The following is a 27,173-nucleotide window of genomic DNA, read 5'->3' as shown; positions in this document are numbered from 1 at the left end:
CCAAGTATTGTTGGCCAACAAAACCTATCATCCCCAATCATTAACAATACTCGCTAGGAGGGGATTTGGAACCCAACACCTGGGGGACCACAGGTTCCCGATACCCAATTTAAAAGAATAGGTCTTAAAATGTTGTTTCAAAACATGTGTTGCAGCTGATCTGAAAGAATTCAACTTGCTGACCTTTCATGAGTATGCTGTTAAAATGGCTAATGCCTGAGAATAATATCAGCAATGTTTTGCTGTGTTTCTGCATGAGATCCCACAAGTGCTGTTGATGCTCATTATGTTTCCAACAAAGGTAGAAATATTTTCATCTACCCTTTCAATCAATTTGGTCTTTAAACCTGTGGGAATATCCAGTGAATTGAGTTCTGATTTATTAACATATTGTTTGTATATGTGCGTATTTATTGATTGCTAACTACCATCAGTGATCGTTGTCATGGGGTTTTTTTTAATGATCTTTTGAAATCTTGGGAAGACAGACTTCCTTGTTTTGCATTCAGTGGATGCAAAGGAGCCTTCTATAGGGGGAAATCATTAGTTTACAGAGTTGGGTTTTTTTTAAGATTGGTATTGTTTTGCTGGTTTTCTTTTACTTAGTAGGTGGATAACTAAAATGACAATGGAAGATGTACACTGAGATGGAAAATGAATAATTTTAAGGTTGCCAGAATGCCTTTTCCCTTCCACTTTCTTTTTTGCAGCAGACAGATAAACTAATTACAACAATTTAAGAAAAAGTGACCAGCAGGTGGCCTTTGGGCCAGATCTGCCCCTGAAGCAAATCTACCTGGTCCTCAGAGGTTTCATCAAATTTTAATTGAGATGTAGCAAAACAAGATGTAGTTTACCCATAATTTCAATTGAAAGGGAATGAAAAATGTTTCTAAGCTACAAAAAAGGAAATATTGCATACTTTAATGTCATAGCTCTTTTGATTTTGTATTCAATATATATAAATGTATTTGTATAATAATGCTATGTTTGAATGCATATGTTTCATAAATGAAGAAGCCCTTGTTGCTAAATAGAGTCAAATGAACATTTGACCATTCATTTGGGGGGGGGTGTCAGTTTGTACAACAAGATACCTCTGGTTTCCTGGACTGCTGATTGGAGAATAATGTATTTGGCCATGCCTGATATAGGATTTTTGGGGAGTGTACTCTGAAACAATAAAAATATGTAATAGTTTAAAGCAAGGGTGGCTAACCTGTAACCCTCCAAATGTTGTTGGACTACAACTCCCATCATCCCTGATCACTTGGTCATGCTGACTGGAGTTGATGAGAGTTGAGGTCCAACAACATATGGAATGCCACAGGTTCCCCACCCCTGACTTAAAGTAACTTATTATTTAAGTTGGATAAAACCCTTTTCACACAGTTCAAGTACAGGGATGCTGGATACATGGTGGGGAAAGCCTAGATATGTCCACTGTCTCTACCTCCAGCCTCCACACATAGAGTGTCTCTGGATTTGGAGTGAATGCAAATAGGTAAAGATCCGAAAAGCCTCTACCATGTATCCTGAGCAGAGATGGGGGTGGGGGGAGCTGGATGGAAAATATACTCTCGCTGATTCCTTCTTTCTCTCCCAGTCCCCTAGCCCTGGTCTCAGAGAGTCTTCTGGGCATGTCCCCCATAGACTTGCTTTAGCCAGACTCTCAAGTGTGGTTGAACCTCAAGTAAGGTGCCTTGCTTGGTGGCTGCAGAAGGCCTCCTGGTGACATGCTAGGCCTGGATTGGTAGTAGAGCAGTGCAGACGGTACTTTTGTGCACACACATAAACAGATGCTAGTCCATTCCAAAAGATACATTACTGGGGAAATTGATGTAGCTGCAGAAATTATTTTGTGATACTTTTTGGTTTTTTCGTCCTCTGACCTGTACCCAGTAGTGTAGTAAGACAATTTTTGCTGGGTGGGCAGAGACAAGACTGGAAGGGGGACATAATGGTTGGGGCATCGGTCACTATAAAAGAGGTTTCTGGGGGGGGGAGTTTTCATAAGTAAAGACAAAAAGAAGCCCTAATTTATGCATTTTAATTAGAAACTATGACTTGTGACGTTTACAAAAAAGCAAATCAATTTAAAATGCAGTATTTCTCACATGCAAAATAGTTGTGTAAACTAAATAACAGTGACTAGGAAGTTAAAGTATGTTGTCTAAGTTATTCTACATAGTGATCTGCACTGTTAGTAAAGTCTAATGTGCCATGATTTCTCTGCGAACTTGCAGAGGAACTGTTTGCTTGAAATTCCTTCAAATATGTTACTTTCAATAACCAAGATTACTAAGTTTGCTATTCTCTGATAAAGCACTGAAAGCCTGTATGGTGTCAACACATGTCAAAGTTGAATATGAATTATCACACATAGCTGTAGATGCACCAAAGGTGAGTCCTACAGCATGTACATGGGTGGAAAGTCTTCCTTGTACAGGTACAATGTTTTGGTAAGTTTGTGAACTGTGAGTTAAGTTCTCTTGAGGCAGCTGCTTCCCAGAACTGACTACCCTGGTCTCCTTTGCCATGCCAGGAAAGCTATTAAGGGAAGTCTCACGTTAAAAAATTAAATTAAAACCTATAAACATCACTTTTTTATAAGGAAGTCGCGTAAGAACTGTATGTCTCTCTGAACTACAGGTGCTAGAATCAACTGTACAAGCACACAATCTCTGTTCTACAGAAAGTCCTTGGGCCAGCCAGCTAACACTGCTTCTGATGGCTCTACCAGCAAATCTCACACACCCTATTCTGGTAGTACATAAATTCGTATGCAAAAAGTTAAATAAGGTGAATTATTTATAATAATTGCACAGTTGGGTGGAGGTCTAAAACTGTTGCAACTAAGGCTTTAGCCACATTATACTCTTCAAAACCATTTTGAAATGGAACCAGCTTGAAAGGATATATTTTTCTACTTTTTTTTTAGCAAACTAGGGAAGTAAAGACCCCCAGACATGCCACACACACAATATTCCAGCTCCCATTGTCTGGGCTAAGTTTAGTAAAGTCTCATTAGGCTTCCTGGGTCTTGGAGAGCCAGCTCACTCATCTCAGGTCCTGCCCTGGACTAGGCTAGGCTGCTGCACAATCTAGGCCCCAAAGCCTAGGCACGCTCACCAGATGCACTAATAACACCCACCACCTACAGAGTGAGCAATACAGAGAAGGGGGAGATGCTCTGTAGTGCATAACAATACTGTCCTTCCCAATGTTATTCCTCCAATTGCCAAACGCTTAGGTTTGTGAACTCCCTCACCCATCCATCACAATTTGTCTTCACTTTGTTCACACTTTTAACTCATATTTGCTGTGTTTGCATTCCCTTGGTAACTTTGCCCCTGCCTTTGGATGCCTAAACAGTATTTCTAAAATCTCCTCTGAAGTTTTAAATTACTTTAATGCTAGAAATTTGGGGACTGAAGTAAATTTCATTGGGGGGGGAGAATTATCATTTGAAGGGTGCAATGCCCTCATTTGTTCCCCCCACCCTGTCGTTACACCCCTGCTGGTACCCTTTTTTGCGTTTACTCCCTTTCTCACATTTTGCCTTCCTCTTTGGCAATATGGCTATATGGACATTTAATCCTGTAGACATTTTTCAAAAATGAAGCAAAATGAAGAATTTGCAGTCCCTAATTAAAAATACCTCATAACATGCATATCTAAGGAATGTGGCAGGGGGCTCCTTTTTAATATATAGTCTCTTATAATTGACCTGGTTTTTGATCTAACACACAGTGGTTTGATGCTTTGGTCCAACAAGCTTGGACAAGTATCAGACTTTCATGCTCTCCCTTCCCTTCCCCTCTCCCTCTCCATAGGCGTCTACTTGCTGGTTTAAACTAGCTACAGTTTATGATAATGTCTGAACTGAAACATCCTGTGGATAGTTTAACTATGCTTTATTACAAAACAAGCCAAGTTCACAACTCACCAAACCCAAGCAATGTTATTCACATAATGCTAACTATGGTTTAGCATTGCATCCAAACTGGTCCATACTGTGATGCTTGCATACAGTTCAATGAAACCCATTCCACTGTGCATATTTAAGAGTGAGTGAATTATTAAAACTGAAATCCTGTTCACTTTTTTCTTTGGAATAAGTCCACATAAATTCTGTGGGATTTATTTTTCGGTAAACATGCAAAGGGTTTGTGTTTGACTTGGAGCAGAACTACTGATTCCAAAGAACACAAGGTTGCTGCTCAAATAGCAGCCCTGTGTAGAATTCCTTCCTGTGTTAATTCCAGTTCAAATTTTCTGTGCTGACAATATTGTAAACATATGAGTGGTATTCAATGCTTTTCCTTAGAGTAGACCCATTGAAATTAACAGACATGGCTAACTTAGGCTAATTTCAATGGGTCTACTCTGAACAGGACTTAGTTGACTACCACCCTCTCTCCCCAGCTACACCAGCAGTGTTCTGATATCACTGGCAAGCTGAACTGCCCATTTGTTGAGGAGGAGGAAGGAATTTGACACAGGACTATCATTTCAATCCCAGCTGCATGTATTTTCGTCACCTGCACTTCTCCCCACTGTTAAGAGACTTAGTAACATTGGAAATTACTTTGTCCTTTCCACACCATTCTTTTTCACGGTATCATGCTTTTATGCTCCTCTTGAACTGTTGGTTTTATTTGTGCTGTCATTTTGTCTTGGTTTTCGTATATGTTTCGTTTAAATACTTTTTACTGTAAGCCACTTTGTGGTTCTGTGAATGGAAGGTTGGAATAGGAATCCTCCAAATTATTGCAATCTTGATTTCCCTGTACACTATCCACTTCATTGTTCATCAAACAGCTGTTTCATAAACCAGCTCCTGAATTCTAAGTATTGTTTTCTCTTGCATGGCTTTAGTCATCAATGCAGCAGAAATTATTAATCCTGTTCTGGAAATGCCCATGCCAGCTGGGCTTTTCTCCAGACATCCATTATGTAATCACTTTCTTATAGCTGTACAGCACTCTGTCAGTTGCATGGGTGGGTGGGAAATAAATGGATCTCATCTCAGGCTCTGAGACTCTACTGAAACCATCAGCTGAGGAGAAGGAGAATTCCTGGTCCTAGATGACCCCCGTGCCATCAGCAAAGTCCAAAGGTTGTTCAGCAGCAGGTTTATTATTTATTTATTATTATTTAGACTATTTCTATACCACTTAATATATAAAAAGATCTCTAAGCGGTGTACAGAAAAATAAAAGTACAACAAGTGTTATAAAAATGCACAATAAAACCATAATACAAGTAATACATACATAATACAAATTACTAATAAATGAATACCGACACGAGTTCCTTCATACTTCCCCACTCAACATCTCTCAGCCTCCTGGCTCCCACAGGGGACTCCACCCATCTGCCCTGGCTCTCATCCAGAGTCCAAACACACAGAAGTCTCACGAGAAAGCGGGTTCCCACGGGATCCTAAAGATGGCATTTAGGACCCACGTTTTATAAGCCTGGGAACCATCTTGAATGCTGGATCTTTCCTGCCGCACATGAATTTGCGAAGTTCTTTGCCAAACAGTCAGAACCAGAGCCTGGTGTTGTTGCAGCCAACCAGGGGCTATGGTCTTCCTCTACATCAGCAAGTTGCCCTGCTCCATTGATATCCTGTCGGCCAGCATCTTGTGCTTGGGCTGCTCACTCATCTTGCGGCATGAGCCCTTTGCAATGGAGTCTAAGGACTGCTTGGAGGCCCAGAGGTTTTAGAGAGAGCTGTTAACACACTGTTCAGCTGAGCATGTACTAGTTGTGCCGTCTTAGCAATCCTTCCCCTGAGCTTGCATTACATGAATTCATGTATTACAAGAATAAATGAAGGTCTTGACTTTAAAAGATTTCTGAAAACATGTGGCATACAATCTAGAATTATGGTGGTAAGATATTTACTCTTTAATAAATTGTTTTAGGGCTGGTAACCTCAAAGAGGAGAGAGATCTGAGACCTTTAATTGTATAAATTCAAACTATTGAAGAGGTTGTTCAGCAGAGATTGGGAAATTCTGCTATGGTGGAGTCATCCATAGATTTGGTGTAGTAGACTGAGCTACAAATCAGGAAGTCTCTGGTTTCAGTCTCGCCTCTGCCAGGAGCTCAGTAGGTGGCTTAAATTAACTATTCTCTCTCAGATACAGCCCTTTATCTTGCATGCAATAACGGGGGTTGCAATATTGACAGTGGTCAAAATGGAGTGGCCATCCCACTTGTTTTCAAGTGGGCATAATTGAATCTAGTCAATCATCTCACTTCCTTTTTCTCTAACTTCTGAGACCCTCCTTTTTTTCCTGCCCGCTTCGGGTACTGAATATTGACCTACCATACAGGGTTCTTGTAGGAATGACAACCATATAATGTGTGTGAAGTGCTTTGGACTCTCTATAGAGTTATAGTGTTTGCTATTATTCTGACCCACAGCATATTATTTTAGGCCACTTTAATTATTGCTGCAGAATTAATCCTAATCAATCATGGGTGAGGTCAGTTGATTAGTTCAGGAGATGAATGAATGGCACAGGGTAGTTTGAGAAGTGGCAACAATTATTTGATTAACATGCATATGGGTAGATTAACTTTGGCTTTGTTCTAGTGTAACTGTTTTGAACATGGTCTCTGTCTTGTTTTGTATTGTGAATTGAATCATAGGAAATCTGTTGCTACGTCTTAATTCAAGGTTGATGCTAAATTTGCAATATTATGCATTTTATACATATATCTATCTCAATATTTATTTAGCTAGAAAATTTCTTAATCACTTTATATTTAGAGAATGCCAAAACGATTCACAAAAATTAAAAATCAAATACAACAGAACAATGGTCCCCAAACTTTCCCCCCCCGGGGATCACTTGAAAAGTACTGAGGGTCTTGGCAGACCATTTAATGATTTTTCTGCCTGTTGTAGCAATTGTAATGTGGTGTGCATGGTGCTATATGATTTTTAATTATATTTTTACAGACATGACATGGACCACCTGAATGAACCTCATGGACCTCTGGTGGTCCATTGACCACAGTTTGGGAACCCGTGCAGTAGAAAATAATTTAAAAACATTGTACAAAGTAAAGGTTCAGTAACATACAAAAGAATAACAAAACCATATACAAAAATGCAAATCAATACCAAAAAAGAAAATCTATATGCGATATAATATATTAAATCAGATACAATATAAACAAATATTGCTGTGTAACTTCATATATAACATTTCTGTAGATGAAGCATTTAGTGTTTGTGTGTGTAATGAACAAAATATGTTTTTAAAAATTAGCCTGCAAACCATCCCTTCAGTAGTCTTAATTTTCTGCCTTCAGTAGCTCACATGCAATATTGTTTATGACAAGAAATAACTAGGTGAGTTGACTGTAATGTATCTGTGCTAAAAGACTTTAACTAACAGGGCTTCCACAAAGAATCCTGAGCACTGTAGTTTAGTGAGGGTGCTGAGAATTCCCTGTTACAGAACCCTGTCCCATTTACAAGAGTTAAAATTCCCAAGGCTCTTGGGGTGAGGGTGGATTGGGAGGAAATGACTATTGAACCATTTCATTTGTACTGCCTGTATGCTTCAAGCATGTGAAGATGCTTTAGAAAGGAGGCAATTAGTCCTAGGTGTGGAGCACGGGAGATCTGCACCACATAGCAGTTCAAATTTGCTGTTGGTAGTGAGTTCACTTGAGAAGTCTGCAATCGTGGGCTTGGCTGTATCTCCACAAGTAGGGATTACTTCTGAGTTGACCATCATAGGATTGGGAATTCTAATCTGAGGGAGTCACAATGAAAATTGAAGGAGGGTTGTCTTTATTCTGGAATTTGTTAATCCAGAGCACTGTTGTCTCTGGTTGTGCCCATTACTGATTCTGGCTCTATCCACTGGCAGCATGTGGCCCTTCAGTAGAAAAAGGTTGCCCAGCTTTGCCCTAGAGGAGCAGCCCCTGTTGTATGAATGTGGTAGCTGGTTGTTTTCCCCTACCATTGATGTCCCATTAAAATTTAGAAGTGTGTCAGCGAGTGTGCCTGCCTTGGAAGAATCTTAGCATTTTGCATGAGAAAAGCTAAAGTCTCTTGATCAACCAAGGAGGGAAGCCCAATCCTGGAATTTTTGTTAATTCATAAATGCCCCATGGAATTAGGCTGGGAATTTATAGGCCTCAAGCACTGGAGAAGCATATGGAATGCTTTCATATATGAGAGATGTCAGTATATAACAGTTCATTTAGAACCATGGCTGTATGCTCTTATATCCACTTGGATTTGGGGGTTAAGCTGCTTAGTCATGCAGGATCATATCCCTTCCTGTTATGCGCTTCACAATGAATCAGCAGTGATAGAATTATCCTAATACAGTTGTATTGACTATATTTTTATAAAGAACTCATTAACAAATGTAAATATTATCTCTCCATACGGGCTCTTTACGCTCACTGGATAAAATTATTTGCTTTTAAACTTTTAAAGTTCTACATTACACAGTCTGGTTATTCTAAATTGGTCTGTTGACCATTTTCTCTTCCATTTCTGACCACCTATTGTAATTTATTACCATCTACTTAAGCTGTTTTCACAGTTCTGAAAGTTTTCTGCATGAGTTCTCCCTCAACCAGATGTGTAGTCATCCAGGGTCTGGGAGGGGGGTAGGCCCCTTCCTTTTTTAGGAACAGGGTCCCTATGTCTCCAGCATCCTATGAGCCAATCAGCATGAAAGGGAAGTGTGTTAGCCACTGGGAAGAGTCTTTTAGCATGCTTCCTTATCTTTTCCTGCTGATTGGAGCCAGAGTCAGCAACTGAGAAGACTCTCTTCAGTAGCTAACTCTCCCCTTTCATGTTTAAGGATGTCTGTTGTTGTGGAAGACATTAACAAAGATCTCATTCTCAACCCAGCATAAAAAAGGAGGGAGGGGTGTGGTTATGACAGTCATGAAGGGACCCTGCACTTCTCAATATGCCACTACACTACTGTCCTCAACCCTCAGCTGTCTACGATCTGTATATGTTGCATTTATTAAAAGTAGTAATGACTACACCTTATACAAAACCATATGGGTACATGTAGTTCAGTACCTTCTGTGTGGCCCAAAGCTTAAATGCTGACCCCAGGATTTTCCCTCCACTTATTTTCACCCGGATAGCTTCTGTGTTCAAGACAGTTGCTGAAGATAGGCAATTGTACACTTCACAAAAAAATGTGCCCTGCATCATGCAACTTAAAACCCTAGAAAGTACAGTGGAGAGACCTGCAACAGCTACCAATGTGGTTCAGAAGGCAAAATGCTGGATTTAGCCGCTGGAGGCTTGGATCCAGCACAGCTCAGGCATGCTTCTTGAGGGGAGGTTTCATTCAGCATAAATTTCCTGATTGGTAAAATTTAAAATAGTAATTTTACAAGTACAAAAGTTAGAAGTAATGCTTCTCCTATTCAAGTTTCCCATGAGGAAATATGTAGACATCATGACTAGTAGCCTTATCCTCCATGAATTAGTTTAATTCCACCTTAAAGCAGTACAAACTAATGTCCATCATTAAATATTGTGGCAGCGAATTCCATAGTTTAACTACGCACTGTGTGAAGAAGCACTTCCTTCTGTCTGTTCTAAATCTTCCAACATTCAGCGTCATTGGATGTCCATGAGTTCAAGTGTTATGGGTAGCATTATGTTTTACACTCTTTCCTTCCTTGTGGAGTAGTAAGTTTCAGGGGGAAGACTTTTAGAGCTGGTTTCCTAGGGTGTAACGAATACTAGCGACTTGTAATATTTTTGTAATGTATTTGTTCAATGTTTCTTGTAAATATGCAAGTTGAGCATGGGAAGGGAAAGCAAGGGGGAAATGGTCCTTCTTTAGCTTTTAAAGAACGATCATTTCAACCCAAAAGCCAGCAATATTCCCTTAGGAATATTCCCTAGATAGTTTCAAAACTAAGATTTAGGTTTTCTTCAGAGCTTGGAAAAGTTACTTTTTTGAACTACAGCTCCCATCAGCCTAATCCAGTGGCCATGTTGCCTAGGGCTGATGGGAGTTGTAGTTCAAAAAAGTAACTTTTCCAAGCTCTGGTTTTCTTCACGGTGTATATTCTACTGCAATGACAAAATCTGTCCTACACTTTTACAAAAATGTTCTTTCTCTGTAAAAGGGGCTTCAGTTGTTCTGCCTCATTCTTAGGACACTTCAGAATTTAGAATTTTGATGGGTGTTAGCTTTTAAGATTACTTTATTTTTGTGGGGCCACTGAAGATGGTGTGTTTGATTTTCTTTCCAGTAAATGTTTCTCCAGCACTCAGCAGCCTCAACAGCTGCTCACACTTCCTGATCTGAAAAATCCCCATAGGAGGAGTTACCTTCTGATGTATACCCCCTGGGCTTCAGCTGGAAAATGGTCATCCAGAGTACAGACCACCAGTGAGACTGAAAGAAGGGCCACTTACAAATCACAAACTCTCCTTGACTACCTCAAAAGTAAGGTAAACATGACACAAACCCTTCACCCCACCCATGAGAACTTCACCAAGATCTTCTCTAGCTTTTGATAATTTTTGAATGCAGTTTCTTTTCTCAATAGTTAATAGAGAATGGTTAAAAAATTGCAGGAGAAATTGTCAGCATAGCAGTAGTATATTAAAACTTCCAGAATAAGACCTGAGATTTAGATTTCCCCAAACAAAGCAGGTAGAGGTAGTTTAATAGTTAGCTATCAGCCATCCAAAGCCATTAAAGAAATGTCTTTAACCTTTCACCTCTCATAAATTAAGAAATGGTTTGGTAATGTGAGTTGAGCATTTTCAGATGTCATTTGGTTTTTAAAATCTAAAGTTCTAAAGAAGATTCTCTCCTATGATGTCCTTTAAAAAAAAAAAAAAAAAACACCTACTCCTGCTTGGCAGAAGACATTTTTAAGGCATGTTAATTTATTTTTATTTTACCCACCCTGCATAGTTTTAATGTTTTTTTAAAAAAGCATGCTCATAATAGTCTTAATTTGAATTATCAGAGTCAAGAGAGCTCATATTGAAATATTGTTAGTATTGTGAGCTGACAAAATTCATGTATTGATCCTGTTCTTTTTTGGACTTCAGTTCCATCTTTGGTTGTTAGTTACACAAAATGGTTATCACCTCACTTGGTGCACCACATTGTCCTGCTTTGCACACTTCTAAGAGGCCGTAGTCCTCCATGTTAACAATCACACCCATTGATAAATAAAGTAAAATGCGCTTTAGCACACAAAGAACTACACCCAAAATATCAAGTGCTATTATTATTATTATTCTAAATAATTCATGATCATAAGCTGAGTGCAAACATGGATAACCATCCTGGATTAATTAGTACATTGAGCCTTTAATCTCCAGAAAATTCCTTCACTAAATATAATGTTTTTCACATAATGGCCATTCTGGTTTGCTTTTACGCTGTGATAATGAGCCTTAAACTGTAACTGGATATTGCAGCCAAACAAATTATGGCAGGAAATAGCTAGCAATTTGCAAAATAAAACTCTATAATGTTTCCAAAGCATAAACTTTTAAAAAGGTATCATACAGAATACCATTGTTCTCCCAACCATAGGCTTTAGTGTTGAAGGACACTCATGATCATCTTTCCTTGGAGCAGGGTTGGATACACTCCCAAGTATCTAATGTAGAAATTCCACATTGGATAATGTACCAGGAATTGCCCTGCAAGGCAACTAGAGGATACGATTGCTGAGCTGAAAAGTTCTTTCTATATTGAATGAAAGGTTACTCTCTTCTGATACTAGAAAATCCGAAGAGAATGCTGCTATCAAATATCTAATTTCTTGATAGTGACTAGTGCTGTCTACAACAGGGCAATAAATGAGCTAGTGGGTTAAAACTATTGCATTCTAATTATTGTCCTGGTGTTTGCATAAGAGGTTATCTAGACAAACAGCACATCATAATGCAAAAACTGTCGCTATATGCACAATTTTTTTTTATGGGGGAGCATTCTATCATGATTCCCCACCTGTAATCGGAACTCCAAAGCAGGAATATTTCTAACATGTGATGAGCTGTTTCTAAAGAGTCAGTCCAGAATATTGAAAATGAGCCAGACAGAAATCCCCAAGACTTCAGTGGGAGAACTGAGCATGCATTTAAATGGATGTATTGAAATTAATGAGGCTGAGTTTGGCTAGATTTGTGGTTCCCAAACTTCCCCCCTCCCCCCACAGACCACTTGAAAATGGTTTTTGGAGACCACATAATGATTTTTCTGCCTGTTGTAGCAATTGTAATGTGCTATGCTAGATGCTGTATGATTTTAATTGTTTTTAGTTGCTTGTTTTATTTCTTAAATGTTATTACAATTTTTATTCCATGGAATTCAAATGTTATGCAATAAAATAAAAAATAAAAAAGTAATAAAATACAATTAGAATAATTATAAATATTTTTATTTATTTATTTTATTACATTTATATACCACTTTTCCACCAAGGAGCTCAAGGTGGTATACATGGTTCTCTTCCCTTTCCATTTCATCCTCACAACAGCCCTGTGAGGGAAGTTAGACTGAGAGACAGTGACTGGCCCAAGGTCACCCAGTGAGCTTCATGGCTCAGTGGGGATTTGAACCATGGGCTCACATGTCCTAGTCCTCCACTAACTGTGACACCACACTGGCTCTCTTGTATTTAAGGCAAACATAATGCAGACCACCTGAATAAAGCTCATGGACCACAGTTTAGGAATCTTTAGCCTAGATTGCTGAGTCCATCTTGTTCTTCTTGAATCATTATCTTACACTTTTGTTCAGTGTTGCTCAAGAGAGCATGTTACAGTTGATAAATGATTGTCTACCTTGACCATTCACTTTCAGGAATATATCTTGTTTCATGATGTAGCTCCAAGTGATTGCAAGAATTGGTGGTGATTGGTGGAATCTAGTAAAAATCTTAAGGCATTGTATTTGTTATTGTTGTTATGTGCCTTCAAGTCGATTATAACTTATGGCGACCCTATGAATCAGTGACCTCCAAGAGCATCTGTCATAAACCACCCTGTTCAGATCTTGTAAGTTCAGGTCTGTGGCTTCCTTTATGGAATCAATCCATCTCTTGTTTGGCCTTCCTCTTTTTCTACTCCCTTCTGTTTTTCCCAGCATTATAGTCTATTATTATTATTATTATTATTATTATTATTATACATTTATTTATACTCTGCCTTTTGGCCAAAGGCCCTCGAGGCGGCTTACAAAGAAAAATAAACACAAGTATAAAAATACATCAACAAAAGCAATACAATTTACAAAAATTAAACTAAATAACAAATAACATAATTAAGAAAAAAATGTCCAGGAATGAAACTTAGAATTGAAGACCTTGTCTTAAAAAGACATCCATCCTTTTTCCTGCAATATTTTGCATCTCAATGTCACAATTCCCTGAAGCGTTTTCTAGTGAATCATGTCTTCTCATGATGTGTCCAAAGTAGGATAACCTCAGTTTCATCATTTTAGCTTCTAGTGACAGTTCTGGTTTAATTTCTTCTAACATCCAATTATTTGTCTTTTTTGCTGTCCATGGTATGAACAAAGCTCTCCTCCAACACCACATTTCAGATTAGTTGATTTTTCTTTTATCCGCTTTTTTCACTGTCCAACTTTCACATCCATACATAGAGATCGGAAATACCATGGTCTGAATGATCCTGACTCTATTGTTCAGTGATACATCTTTGCATTTGAGGACCTTTTCTAGTTCTCTCATAGCTGCCCTCCCCAGTCCTAGCCTTCTTCTGATTTCTTGATTATTGTCTCCATTTTGGTTAATGACTGTGCCGAGGTATTGATAATCCTTGAAAACTTCAATGTCCTCATTGTCAACTTTAAAGTTACATAAATCTTCTGTTGTCATTACTTTAATCTTTTTGATGTTCAGCTGTAGTCCTGCTTTTGCGCTTTCCTCTTTAACTTCATCAGCATTCGTTTCAAATCATTACTGGTTTCTGCTAGTAGTATGGTATCGTCTGCATATCTTAAATTATTGATATTTCTCCCTCCAGTTTTCACACCTCCTTCATCTTGGTCCAATCCTGCTTTCTGTATGATATGTTCTGCATACAGATTAAACCAGAGCTTGGAAAAGTTACTTTTTTGAACTACAACTCCCATCAGTCCCAGCCAGCATGGCCACTGGATTGGGCTGATGGGAGTTGTAGTTCAAAAAAGTAACTTTTCCAAGCTCTGAATTAAATAAATAGGGTGATAAAATACACCCGTCTCACACCCTTTCCGATGGGGAACCAATCGGTTTCTCCATATTCTGTCTTTACAGTAGCCTCTTGTCCGGAGTATAGGTTATGCATAAGGACAATCAGATGCTGTGGCACCCCCATTTCTTTTAAAGGATTCCATAGTTTTTCATGATCTACTCAATCAAAGGCTTTGCTGTAATCTATAAAGCACAGGGTGATTTTCTTCTGAAATTCCTTGGTCCTTTCCATTATCCAACGTATGTTTGCAATATGATCTCTGGTGCCTCTTCCCTTTCTAAATCCAGCTTGGACGTCTGGCATTTCTCACTCCATATATGGTAAGAGCCTTTCTTGTAGAATCTTGAGCATTACTTTTAGTTCAATAATTACTGCATTCCCTGGGGTCCACTTTCTTTGGAATTGGGATGTATATTGAACACTTCCTGTCTGTGGGCCATTGTTTAGTTTTCCATATTTGTTGACAATTTTTGGTCAAAATTTGGACAGGTTCAGTCTCAGTAGCTTGTAACAACTCTATTGGTATGCCATCTGTTCCTGGTGATTTGTTTCTTCCAAGAATTTTAAGGGTAGCTTTCACCTCACATTCTAAAATTTCTGGTTCATCATCATATGGTTCCTCCGTGAATGAATCTGTCATCCTGTCATCTCTTTTATAGAGTTCTTCAGTATATTGCTTCCATCTTCCTTTTATTTCATCTCGGTCAGTCAGTGTGTTCCCCTGTTGATTATTCAACCTCCCTACTCGTGGTTTAAATTTCCCTTTAATTTCTCTAATCTTTAGAATAGGGCTCTTGTTCTTCCCTTTTTGTTGTCCTCTTTTATTTCTATATAATAAGTATTGTAATAGTTCTCTTTGTCCCTACGTACTAGTCGCTGTATTGTTGCATTTGGGATTCTGACCGTGTTTCTATCTCCTTTTGCTTTTGCTTTCCTTCTCTCTTTAACCATTTTAAGAGTTTCATCAGTCATCCATTCAGGTCTTTGTCTCTTTTGAACTAGAGGTGTTGTCTGTTTGCATTATTCTCTGATAATGTCTCTGACTTCATAGTTCTTCTGGTTCTCTGTCAACTAAGTTTAAAGTCTCAAATCTGTTCCTTATTTGATTTTTATATTCTTCTGGGATGTTATTTAAATTATATTTTGGCATTATGATTGCTTTGTTCTTCTTCTTTAGCTTTACTCTGATTTTTCGATACGACCAGTTCATGATCTGTACCACAGTCTGCTCCTGGTCTTGTTTTTGCAGAAAGTATGGAACTTCTCCATCTTCTACTACCAATTATATAATCAATTTGATTCCTATATTGACCATCTGGTGATGTCCACGTGTACAGTTGTCTTGCAAATGTGTTTGCAAGAAACAAATTATTGGCTTCACAGAATTCAATAAGTCTTTCTCCTGCTTCATTTCTGTCTCCTAAGCCCCATTTCCCCACAATTCCTAGTTCTTCTCTGTTCCCTGCTTTTGCATTCCAGTCCCCCATGATTTTCATCACATCTTGTTTTGGTGTGTGATCAATTTCCTCCTGTACTTCTGTGTAAAATCTCTCCAATTCTTCTTCTTCTGCGTTTGCCATTGGAGCGTAGACTTGGATGATGGTTATGTTAATAGGTTTCCCATTTAATCTCATTGATATCACTTGCTCAGACCTTGAGTTGTAGCTCCTAATTGCTTTTGCTACATCACTTCTCACTATTAAAGCAACCCCATTTTTTTCTGGATTTCTCATTTCCTGCATAAAATATTTTGTAGTTGCCTGATTGAAAATGTCCCATTCCTGTCCATTTTAATTCACTTACGCCAAGTATTGTAATGTTAATACATTGCATTTCTTTCTTGACAATTTCTAACTTTCCCTGGTTCATGCTTCTCACATTCCATGTTCCTATTGTGTGCATTGTACAACTCCAGACTCTCCTTTCGCATCTGTGCACATCAGCCTCTGGACTTCCTTTCGGCTTTGACCCAGCTGCATCATTAGTCACAGCGCTACTTGTCCTTGTCCTTTGTTGTTCCCCAGTAGCTCGGTGAGTGCTTTCTGACCTGGGGGGTCTCATCTTCCAACACTATCTCGTGTTGCATTTTGGATACCTTGTTCATAGGGTTTTCGTGGTAAGTGTATTCAGAGGTGGTTTACCATTAGCTTCCTCTGAGTCTGGATGCATCTTAGTCTGGTGTCTCAGCTTTGACCATTCCGCCTTTGGTGCTCCTGCTAGGAGTCTAGCCTCTTGGTCTAGACTCCTGACGGCATTGCTCTCAGCTTCTTCAACACTCTCAAACCCCCTCACCACGTTAAGGTGTGCATCCTAGAGGGGGATTATATTTACCAGCTGTTATCTAAGCTGAAAATGGTCTTGACTGAATGTGTTTTAAAAGACAGTGAATAGAAAACATAAATGCTTTCAAAAATTCATTGGCTGCTGATGCTGTATAGTATCAGTTTCATCATCCCTAAGGGTGCAATCCAACTCATATTTATGCCAGGCTGAGGGGAGTTGGGTATGGCAGACCCCCAGTGGAGTTAGCAGGGGACTGGCTCTGCTGGCAGAAGACCCTCACCCTGGTTCAGGTGTGGCGGAGCAGGGACCCTGCTGGCTCAGCCAGGGGTCCACCGGGGAAGCCCAGCCTGGCAGAAGGGGAGCCGGCAGAAGGTCCAAAAAAGGAGTGTTCCGGGGCATGTTGGATGAGGGGCCAAGGCGGGGGACTTAGGCCACATCCAACTCAGGATCTTGGAGGCTGCCTAAAACATAAGTCAGGGAAAAGTGATGCTGGGAAAAAGGCTGGTCTAAGGAAACATTTGCAATAGAAGGCGGTGGGGAGGGCCCAGTACCCTCCAATTGGGCCCAGGCACACCAGCCAGCCCCACCCATACCTGTCCGAAACAGCCTGCTGGATATGGTGGAGTCCACAGCCAATCAAGCGGCATCACCAACAGGATTCAAACCAAGCATGCTGCCAGTTGGTCTCCCAGTGGGGGGAATTCATGCTTAGGAGAAGGGCTCAGGGCACTCGGGGAAAGGGCATTTTGCCCAGGAGAGACATTCCATGAGCACTGGGCACTTTGAGCACTTTTGCCAACCAGGCCCCAAGGTCAAGGAGGGTGGGTGCAGTGACAGGGAGACTGGGAACAAGCTGTAGGCAATGGGGAGGGGTGTGGTGTCACAGTTCAAAGAACTTCCTAGCAATGCAGTCATGTGCAGCTGTTCCAAGCATATCAACATAATGGTGGGGAGGGGGCTCACCCTCCCATTCCTCCAGCCCCTCTTCTTGGGCCCCAGGGGCACCTGCATGCCAGGCTTCACGCCCAGAGTAGCTGCTGCAAAATGGCAATGTTGTGTAGCAGCACACAAGCTAGCACCATCTGGAAGATCTTCAGTGGGGTCTGCATCATCTGGCCCCCTGTCAGATGCAGGCAGTGGAAGCACAACTTGAGTGTCCCAAATGCACACTCGATTGCCAGCCCCCAGGGCACTTGACACCCACTCTCAGTGCAGCCCCAGCCTTCCCTCTGCATGGCGGCCTTGGATGCCTGTGCAGACGTTTCATGAGGGAGGTGAGCACATCTTCTGAGTGGATCTATCAAGAGTTGTGGCATGTGAACAGTCAGGGAGTCACATTCCTCACACACCCTTTTCAGCTTTGGCTATGCTGTGTGGTCTTGGGAGCACTGAGGCCTGTGCTTACCTGTGTGGCCCTCCATGTGGGAGGCATGGGATGGAGACTAGACAGGCAGGGTGAGGGCACCTGTGTGTGTGTGTGTGTGTTTTCAGAATTACTGATAGCAGGCACTTTGCTGTGGGTCACCATTGTCTGGCTGGCAGCCACACAGACTCCAGGCAGCTATGGCTGATACCTGGGAAGGATCATGTGGCAGCAGCACCCTCTTGGAGGAGTGCAGGCAATGTGAGCCCAACGGGCATGTGGAGGAGAAATTCCTCTTGTACTATCTGCTGGTGGCTGATGTGCACACTGTGTTCTGCACTTGGGGAGGGGGTGCAGCAGAGGAGCAGCAGCACAACTGGTTTGCTGCCACGGCCTCCAAGATCAGCACTCTGGGCAAAGAGGTACACACATCAGAGACCTGCTGCAAGTGTTGGAATGACATCTCCAACATCCCTGCTATGCCAGGGAGCTGGTGTGCACCAGTGTGCCCATCCAGAAGACTGTGGTTCAGGTTCTCACCCCAGAGGAGAAGATCCTCGGCCTGATCTTGCCAACTGAAGAACTGGAACTGGAAACATTTTCCTGACAGGTGGGCATGGGCAATGGTGGGTGGTTGGGGCCCGGTATGCAAGGCGGTGGGGCGGTGAGAACTTTAACACAGGCCTGACTGCTCCCGCTCTGTACTGCAGCTCCCACTGTCCCACCTGCTCCAGAGAAGCACACTGAGAGTGGCCAAGTGCAGTGGCCAGGGCCACCCCCTCTTCCGAAGCACAAGGGAACTCCTAGTGATGTGCAGAAGGCCATTCCAGGCAGGAAGTGTGCCATGTGGTGTCAGACTGTCCCCAGGGAGCAGCTGGACCACATGTCCCCTATTCGAGAGCCTGAAGGGGAATGTGCATGCCAGGTTATGCCAGCTGAAGCCCTCCCGCTGGCAGTGCCTGCCCAAGTCATGGAAACCGCACCTGAGGCGCCTGCTGAGGATGCACCTGCTGGCATCACAATTGTACCATCTCTCCAGCTCCACCTGGGGGGTGCTTCCCTGGCCCCTGGCCGTTCATGTCATCCTGAGGGGATAGCACATGCATCAGACAGGGACCTGATGTAGGCTCCATTGCGGTGATTCTTCCCCCTCTCCCTCCCTGGTGCACCATGGCTCCCTGGAGGTGGTGAGGCTGATATGGCAGCTGCCACAGGAACCACTGCTGCGGATTCTACACATTGCTCCCATTCCAGCTCCTGCAGCGTCTGATCCAGAGGAGGCCCATGGCCTGTCCGTCACACCCAAACTGGCCCTTCCTGAAACTGGCATGTTGTCCTCCTATCTACCAGCTTCTCCCCCAGTCTCTCTGGGTGGGATAAGCCTGGCCAGCTCATGGAGGAGCTGCTGGAGCTGGTGCTGTTTTCCCTGGCAGTCCCTCCCACTGTCACCTCATGGTGACAGGAAAGATGCTCAGCCCAGTCCAAGCAACAGGGATCTGGAGCCACCTCGCAACCCCCGGCCCGAGAGATGAGAGGTGTTGGGGTGGAGGAGGACGTGATGGTGGTGGAGGAGGGAGAGGACGAGAGGGAAAGGGTGCCTGAGGAGCCGGGTCATGGTGAGCCAGATGGGGAATGAGTGCCTGTGGAGGAAGCTGGCCTGGATGAGGGGGAGGGATTGCGCCTACTTACCAAGGGCCTTTGCCTTTTGCAACTGCTTCTGCACACACTGGCTGTACTGTGGTGTTGTGCGGAGGATGGCCATTGTGAGGCTGAGCACTTCCTGTAGGACACTGCCACCACCTTGGCTGTTGCGATGTGTGCCATCCACAAGGGCATTGGGGAGGTGGCCAGGCAGCTGTGGGCAGTGGCAGCATCCTTCGGGGGTGTGCAGGCTTCTGTCAATGAGGGCATGGTGGCTGCTTGGGGCCAGTCGGCTCTCCACCAGAGCACACAGTAGATGTGGAATGACAGAGCAGTGGTGGCAGTATAGGTGTCCACGATAATCTCCTTACTCTGTGCCTTGCTGGAGCTGCGCAGGGTAATGGGGCTGACCATGTCCGGGGATGTGGGTGTGTGGTGGGCAGCTGCTGGTGGTTGGGAGGAAGGGGTTGCACTGCCCCTGTCAAGGGGAATGAGGGGGAGGATGGGGTGGTGGTGGCAGCAGCAGCAGCAGCAGCAGGGGATTCCATGGGGCCACCCCAGCCTGAGACACCAGTGAGGATGTGCCATGGTTTGGGGTGGGCATCGTGGGGATTTTGTTCCCGGTTGCTTTCTGTGCTGGGACTCTGGCAATGTGCTTGGTGCCTTGGGGTGGTATCCAACAAAATACCTCTTTTAGAGCAATTATTTCTGGTTGCACAATGGAACTTTCCCTCCCTGTGTGCTCCCTGCGCATTCCCTAAGTCTGTTCAGAGTTTTCCCCAACCCTCTGGAGCAGATTTGGGGAGGGTGTGGGGCATGTGGGGAGAGAGAGGGAAAGTTCCATTGCACAAGTGGAAATCCTTGCACTAACCGAACAACTCCATAGGATACCGCACTTAAAACTTGTAGAGAAGACAAAGGAGGCAAATTTTGTTTCTATTTAAATACCAATTAAGCATTTCTAAATTTGCAGCTATTAGTATATTACATTTTTATGCAAATTTATGCCCTCTTTGGTGATACATAAGTGGCCACTCTTTCTGGACCAAAATCCTAAAATGCAATGTATAAAGGTTTATAATTTTGGGTTCTTGCGGTTTCTGCCCTAAATTGACAGTTTTTGGGAATCTAAGTTAGCCATTGTCTTTGATGGCTGGTATTCATAACACAATGGGATGGAAAAGGAAAACAGAGGTTGAAACTTACCTTACAGCATGTTGTGTCCATGTTTGTTTTCTGACATGTTTTCTTGAGTGTCTTTAAGAATTAGAATTTAATTTGGGGAAGGGAGGATGTGAGGAAAATAAAAACCTGGAACTTCATAGAATCTGTTGGGTATCCTCCTGGAAAACAGAGAGGTATGGATTTGTGCCCAACTCCCTGAAGTTACACATAGGTTTGTATGTGCAACGACAGTCTTGCTTTCTTTGAGTGAAACAAACCTGTGAAACATTGCATAAGGGCAAGCAATCTCTTTCAGCTTGCTTAATCATTATTGGCACATGCCCAGGAATCAATGAGTCAAATATTTTTACACTCTTTTAGCTGAATTTAGAGTTTCTACTTTGTGCCAGCCAGCCAGGCCTGGAGACTGAATTCTCTCTGCAAATAACAATTGCAGCATAAATTGGAGGTGGTGTGAAAGGGGCATAGTTCACTAAGTTGGGGTTGGGTGGCAGGATTCACAGACTCATCACTGAATAGATTAAAATTTTTACTTTTGAAAAAGCAGTATATTTTTTAAAAAACCTTTTTATACATGCTGGTTCTATGCATATAACATTTTTTGTAAGTGACACTGCAAACTACAGTGTGACAATTCTAAGGAGCCGTGTGATAGTGAGGGTGAATGAGTAGGTAGACAAGACTGGGTAGAGGGTAGGAGAGCAAACGGGCAGTGGTGTGGGGGAAAACCAGATGGCAAGCAAGAGAGGGTGGCTAGCAGTGGCCTGTGTGAGCTGTGGTTCTTGGGAGGCCAAGTGGATGGGGGGAAGAAGGAAGATGGGTGGGTGAGACCAGGTACAGAATGTGCAAGCAAGTGGGCAGTGATGGTGGGCAGTGGGCTGGTGAGTCTTGGAGCAACAAGCCGAGGCGGCTTGTCGCTGGCAGGAGAGCAGGTCCATTGCTGCAGAATTGCCCAGGCCTGTGCTGCCTGTCCTCATGTGGCTTGCCTCCACCACCTGTCTCCCTTCTCTCCTTCCTTTCTCCTCTGTGGGGGGAGGTGCCTTGTCGACAAGGGAAGGGAGAGGGGGATGTGCCTAGGTGACCTGGGAAGGGATGTTGGTGTGCAAAGCGTGCAGGGATAGAGCCCCTAGTATATCTCATAATTATAGGAATGTTACCAACAAAAGTCTTTTATCCTTTTTCTTTAATAAGAGGGCTTGTCCCTCCAAATGTTTTTAAACTACAACTCCCACTAGCCACAGTCAGCATGGCCAATGGTCAGGGAGTTATTTATTTTTACCAAAATTTATATAGTGCTTGATTGTAAAAAACTTCCAAGCGGTTTACAAAGGGATGATGGGAATTGTACTCCAACAACATACAGAGGGTTACAGGTTCCCCAATTGCTGCTGTAGAACCAGTGAGGTGGTCCCTGAGGAATAATAGCAGGTGATCTAAACTCAGTGATGAAGCATTATTGTCTCTCCACCTCCACCTCCGGCCATCTAATGGCCTTCCAGAAAATGGTCACAACCTTCCTTTTCAAGCTGCAGCCATAATGGTTGCTCTTTTTGAAGCAGTTTTAATTGCTGTGGCTAAATAAATTTTATAATGGCTGCTGTATTTTAAAAAATTGTTCTTTCTTTTTAGTGTTTTATGGCTACTTTGTTGTGTTTATTTCTGTTATTAAATAAAATTGTTCAATTAAAATAAATATGTTAATAAGAGTACATTAAAATAATAAATTATGGTTTTAGGAGGGAAACATAATAAATGTTATGTTTTCAATAAACAATAATTTTTTGACTCGGTGTGTTAATGCTAGTAGCATCTATTGCACATATTCTGGTTGGTATTCAAATGCTAGTCCTACTCAGTGTAGAACTATTGAAGTTAATAGACATGACTAACTTAGATTTATTAATTTCAGTTGGTCTACCCTGAGTAGAACTTAGTTGAATACAATCCCGTTTTCTTCAGGAGTATTTGTGGATGTTTCATGTTCCAGATGAACACCAAACTGAGGTTTCTTCCTTGCTGTACCATGGGGCAATGCCTTCGAGTTCTTGGTAGATGCGTTATAAATAAATAAATAAATACCTACCTACCTACCTACATACCTAGCACTGATACCTAGCACTGATAGCATTATCCATTCTGTTAAAATAATTTGCCCATTTTGTCTCATAATTAAAAATACTATGTCAATAAAATAAAATAGACTACAAATTGAATGGAAGAAACCTTTCACCAGTCAGTCAGAGCTTTTGTTGTCACCAGTTCAATTAAACTGAGTGAGGATGCATTCCTAAGCCCACTTCTTACCTGAGAGGAATCCCAGGTACTGAACGTAGTGGGATTCTGAGTAAATATGTATGCAGTGGGGCTGCAGCTTGAAGCAGTGGGAGTCTTTTTAAAATGAATTAACATGTATTACATTTTCAACTTGGAAATGCCATTCAAAGTTTAGATGTAAAAAAAATCTAATGCGTGTAATATATCAACATATGGATAAATAAATAAGCCAAGCTTCTTTTGTTGGTCCAAAGAGAAAACTTATTTATTTGGATTTCTCTCTCCTTGATGCCACCTTTTCATGGAGCTATCAAGCAAACGTGAGACCTTGTCCCCAGTCAGGGTTAAAAAAATAGCATACAGCAGCAGATTACATATGACACAAGCAGCAGCAGCAGAAATCATTCAGCCTGCAAAAAGGGAGCCTCCCATAAGCACAGAGTGTCCCAACTGTTATTTAAACCTGCTGCTTCTGTGGACTGTAGTGCCTACTCGAAAGCTGCTCTTCTCCAACACCACCTTTTGCATATATGGCAACCATACCCACCTTTTGCCACCCAAAGTTACTTGTTGCTGGTTTTTCTTCCTAAATTACCCTCTTTCCACTCCACATGGGCTCAGTGCCCCTTCCTTTTCCTTGCATCGGTTTATAAATAGAACTGGCCTGGTAGACTTCATTTGGCCTACCCTGTTGTCCTCTTATGCGAGTTATTTTTTGATCTAAAAATAGAACTCTGTTAGTAGATCTGCATTGCCGAGATTCTGAAAGTTCACATATAAACTGTGCTGTAATTAAGTAATGTGTTAGAAAAGTGTATGGCTGACATTTCTGTTCACAGCCTTCACATTTTGAAACTGTACAACCTGTGATGCTGCCCCAGGATATAATAACTGTTAAGAATTGTATGTCAAAGCACTTAAAAAAAATTTTTTTTTACTGAAGAATACCTGTCCTCATTGAAGCATGAAACTTCATGCATGTTTTTGAGTAGAGACAGAGTATTTGAGAAATGCTGAACTTAAAGTGAGAATAATAATATGAATGATTCATGGTGGGGTTCAGCGTAATTGTAATCCGTTTCCCAGAGTGATTCCTGGCCAGTTGAATTGCTCCTCTGATTAAAGTAATATAGCATTTTTGCTTTCTTATGGATACAGTTTCTAAGGAGAGAGAGAGGGAGGGAGGCAGAGCCTGCTCAGGGGTACTTTATCTCCCTCCTCCCCGTGGGATGAACTACCATCAAGTAGCCCTGATGACTTTTTAATATGTTAACATTGTATTTTTAAAATACATAATTTCATGCAAGCTGCCTTGGAAGGATTATCATCCCAAATGGCAGGGTATAAATAAATTGTAATAAATAATTTAAAAATCTCCACACTAGAGAACTTTATAAATGTTTATAGGGCTCTAGAATGATTAAAATAAGTCCTGACTATATGATAGGAGGATCCTTCTGTATTTTATAAAGAGTTCTTTTGAAAGGGGTAGGACCACTTCACATATTTATTGGTTTCTGCTTACCTGAAATGTATTTTAAGTTACATTAGCAGCGTACAACATTAATACTTTAAGGAAAACTGCTAATTCACACATTATGTTTTGACTCGAGAAACTCCTGAGTGAACACCAATGTTGAGACCAACTTCTGAAGAATAAAATATTTTCTGAAATGTGTCTGGCACTTATTGAGGAAAAAAACGTTTATCTTCTCTATTGTGTTTGTGGTGATCAATGTGTCTCCCATATTTGTTTCCTAACGAAGTAACCAGCCATGGCTTTCTGGACACTTGTATAATGCATGTATCTGTGTAAATGTGTTGTGTTATATTTACACTTTATATTTTATAGATGTACATATCTAAGATGTTTTAAGCGCACGCATGAAGTATGGAATGGCCTCCCAGGACAGTGGTGTCGTTAGAATATACACATTCAGTTAAATTGTAGCTTGACTTTTAACTGTTTTTCCAAATCAACCAGCAGAGAGCACTTTCTTTTACAATATAACATCTAAACAAGAATTCAAATCTAGGGAAAGTACTAAGGTTTTTTGTTTGTAACTGTAAAAAAGAAAACATAATAAATTTTGTTGTTTGTGTACAACCACCTCTTTCATAAAACCTTACAGTCTAAGGCTTGGTTGTTGCCAAGGGTTTGCATGTAACACTAAGCCAAACAATGGCTTACCACAAACAAGTTGTGTGTGTGTGTGCAGGATCCTGGAGAGGAGACCACAGATACTTTGCTTCTACTCTGGTCCTGCTGCTGTCAGCTAAGCCATGGTTTGGCTTAGCGTGTCAAGTGAACCTGGGATTGTGGTTTGTCTCCCTCCAGAAAAATAATGAACTGTAAACCAAGAACAAACATTGGTTTGGCTTAGCATTAATTGTGAATCTGGTCATACCGAACAATATTACACTGACAATTTGGATGTTATGATAAACCACAATTAACACACCTTTCTGTGCCATTAGCGCATCAAGGAAATAAGCCATGATCCCTAGCTTAGCTTTATTTCCAAATAAAAGATTCCCCCCCCCTTCACTCCAAAAAACTGCAATCCGTAAGCCAAGAGCAATCCCCCCTATAGATGGAGGTTTATTGGGAGCAAAACCAAACCATTATTTGGTCATAATGCTAAACAGGGAATCATGGTTTGTTTCTTCCCAGTGTGACAGGGAGGAGACAAACAGACCAGAAATGATTGATCATGATAAACTAAAGGGCAAATGAGGCCAATGGCAACTTGGAATAAGACAGTATAACTAATAGTGGCTGTGTCCCAGAATGCCCTAGATTCAGTCCCAGTTCAAAAAGATGGCAGATGGCAGAGATAGGCAGGACCTCTGTCTGAAACCTTGGAAATCTGTTGGTGTTTGTTTATTTATTGAATTTATATCCTGCCCTTCCTCCTGAAAGTAAAAGATACTGGCCTAGATTGGGCCTATAGCCCTGACAGTATAAATCAGCTTCATATAAGTGTTATAATCTGGTAAACATATTTCTTCCCTGGCAGGCAAGAATCTAAATGTGGTGTATTCAAAATGGTGACCAACTGGACGTTCTATATCTTGTTAAGAGAGTGGCACTAGTTCCATTTTGAATTAAACTAAAATATTGTCTGGGATTCACCCCAACCCAAATGCATGTTCAGATAGCAGTTCCACACATACACAATATCAGAGCTTGGAAAAGTTACTTTTTTGAACTACAACTCCCATCAGCCCCAGCCAGCATGGCGCTGGCTGGGGCTGATGGGAGTTGTAGTTCAAAAAAGTAACTTTTCCAAGCTCTGCACAATATTTCCTTCCAGTGGCAGCTCCACAAACCTCATAGGGTGCTGCCTTAGGCGCCCAATGTTGGGGGTTTCTGGAGAGCGTTATTGGTAGAGGGAACTGTAAAGCCTGTGAATGAGCAGGACACCTTGCATAGTACTTTGGCTTTTGGCCATTGAAATAAGAGGTTCAAAACTAATGTGTTGGATAGCTTTTTCTTTTTTGACCAATCCACTTTGAATGTGTTTTATGACTCCCGTAACAGTGCAGTGGTCTAAAAGTGGTATAATGGTGTCTCCATCTACTCTTTTTGACTGTTTGCGTGAGACCTATATGTATCTGGCTAAAACATTTCACTGAGGAGGCCAGCAGTGTGTGGAAATTTGATCCAGAAACCCTCTATGGGCTTTGGAGATACTGCAGTCAAGGCATGTAGCACTTTCTCTGGAAGACCTACGGTTGGAGAACGGGGGGGGGGGGGAGAGAGTCTTACCAATCTTCTATCATGAACAGGAATACACGCTGGATTGGGGCTGTTAGGAGGTACACATAATTGTAAATCTGTTTTATGGAAATATTTCATGCTTTTATGTGATAAATAGTTAAAAGAATAATAAATTTTAATGTTAATATAGGCAACACACACAAATAGTAATGGTTTAAATTGTTCTGGTGATAGTAATTATTGAGATCCAGCTACCTCTTCTCTCTCTCTCTCTCGGAGGCTTCCTTATCTGGTATGTGTGTTCCCCAGTACATTCAACACATGGGCTGGTACTGTGCGCTGGGGAATCAGAGCAATTTACGCTCAGTTTCTCTGTAAGGAGCAGCAAATCACCCGCTGGTGAAAGCTTCTGAGACCTGTCAGCAATCTGCAGCTGATTTCTGTGCT

The 27,173-nt window shown here is 41.6% G+C and overlaps 1 protein-coding gene across 13 annotated transcripts in view; it reads left to right on the top strand.

Annotated features, from left to right (window-relative positions):
* Positions 1–27,173, top strand: part of ANK3 (ankyrin 3) — a 591,855-nt gene that overhangs the window by 41,073 nt on the left and 523,609 nt on the right. For all 13 annotated transcript variants that reach the window (XM_061635097.1, XM_061635100.1, XM_061635096.1 and 10 more), the window contains exon 3: positions 10,281–10,482. In XM_061635097.1, the coding sequence (XP_061491081.1) occupies positions 10,281–10,482 (202 nt within the window). The remainder of the gene's footprint in view (positions 1–10,280; positions 10,483–27,173) is intronic.

The sequence above is a fragment of the Rhineura floridana genome, chromosome 7 (genome assembly GCF_030035675.1).
Source record: "Rhineura floridana isolate rRhiFlo1 chromosome 7, rRhiFlo1.hap2, whole genome shotgun sequence".
Taxonomy (NCBI): Eukaryota; Metazoa; Chordata; class Lepidosauria; order Squamata; family Rhineuridae; genus Rhineura; species Rhineura floridana.
The sequence above is the reverse complement of the archived record's forward strand: the minus strand, read 5'-3'. Positions and strand labels throughout refer to the sequence as shown.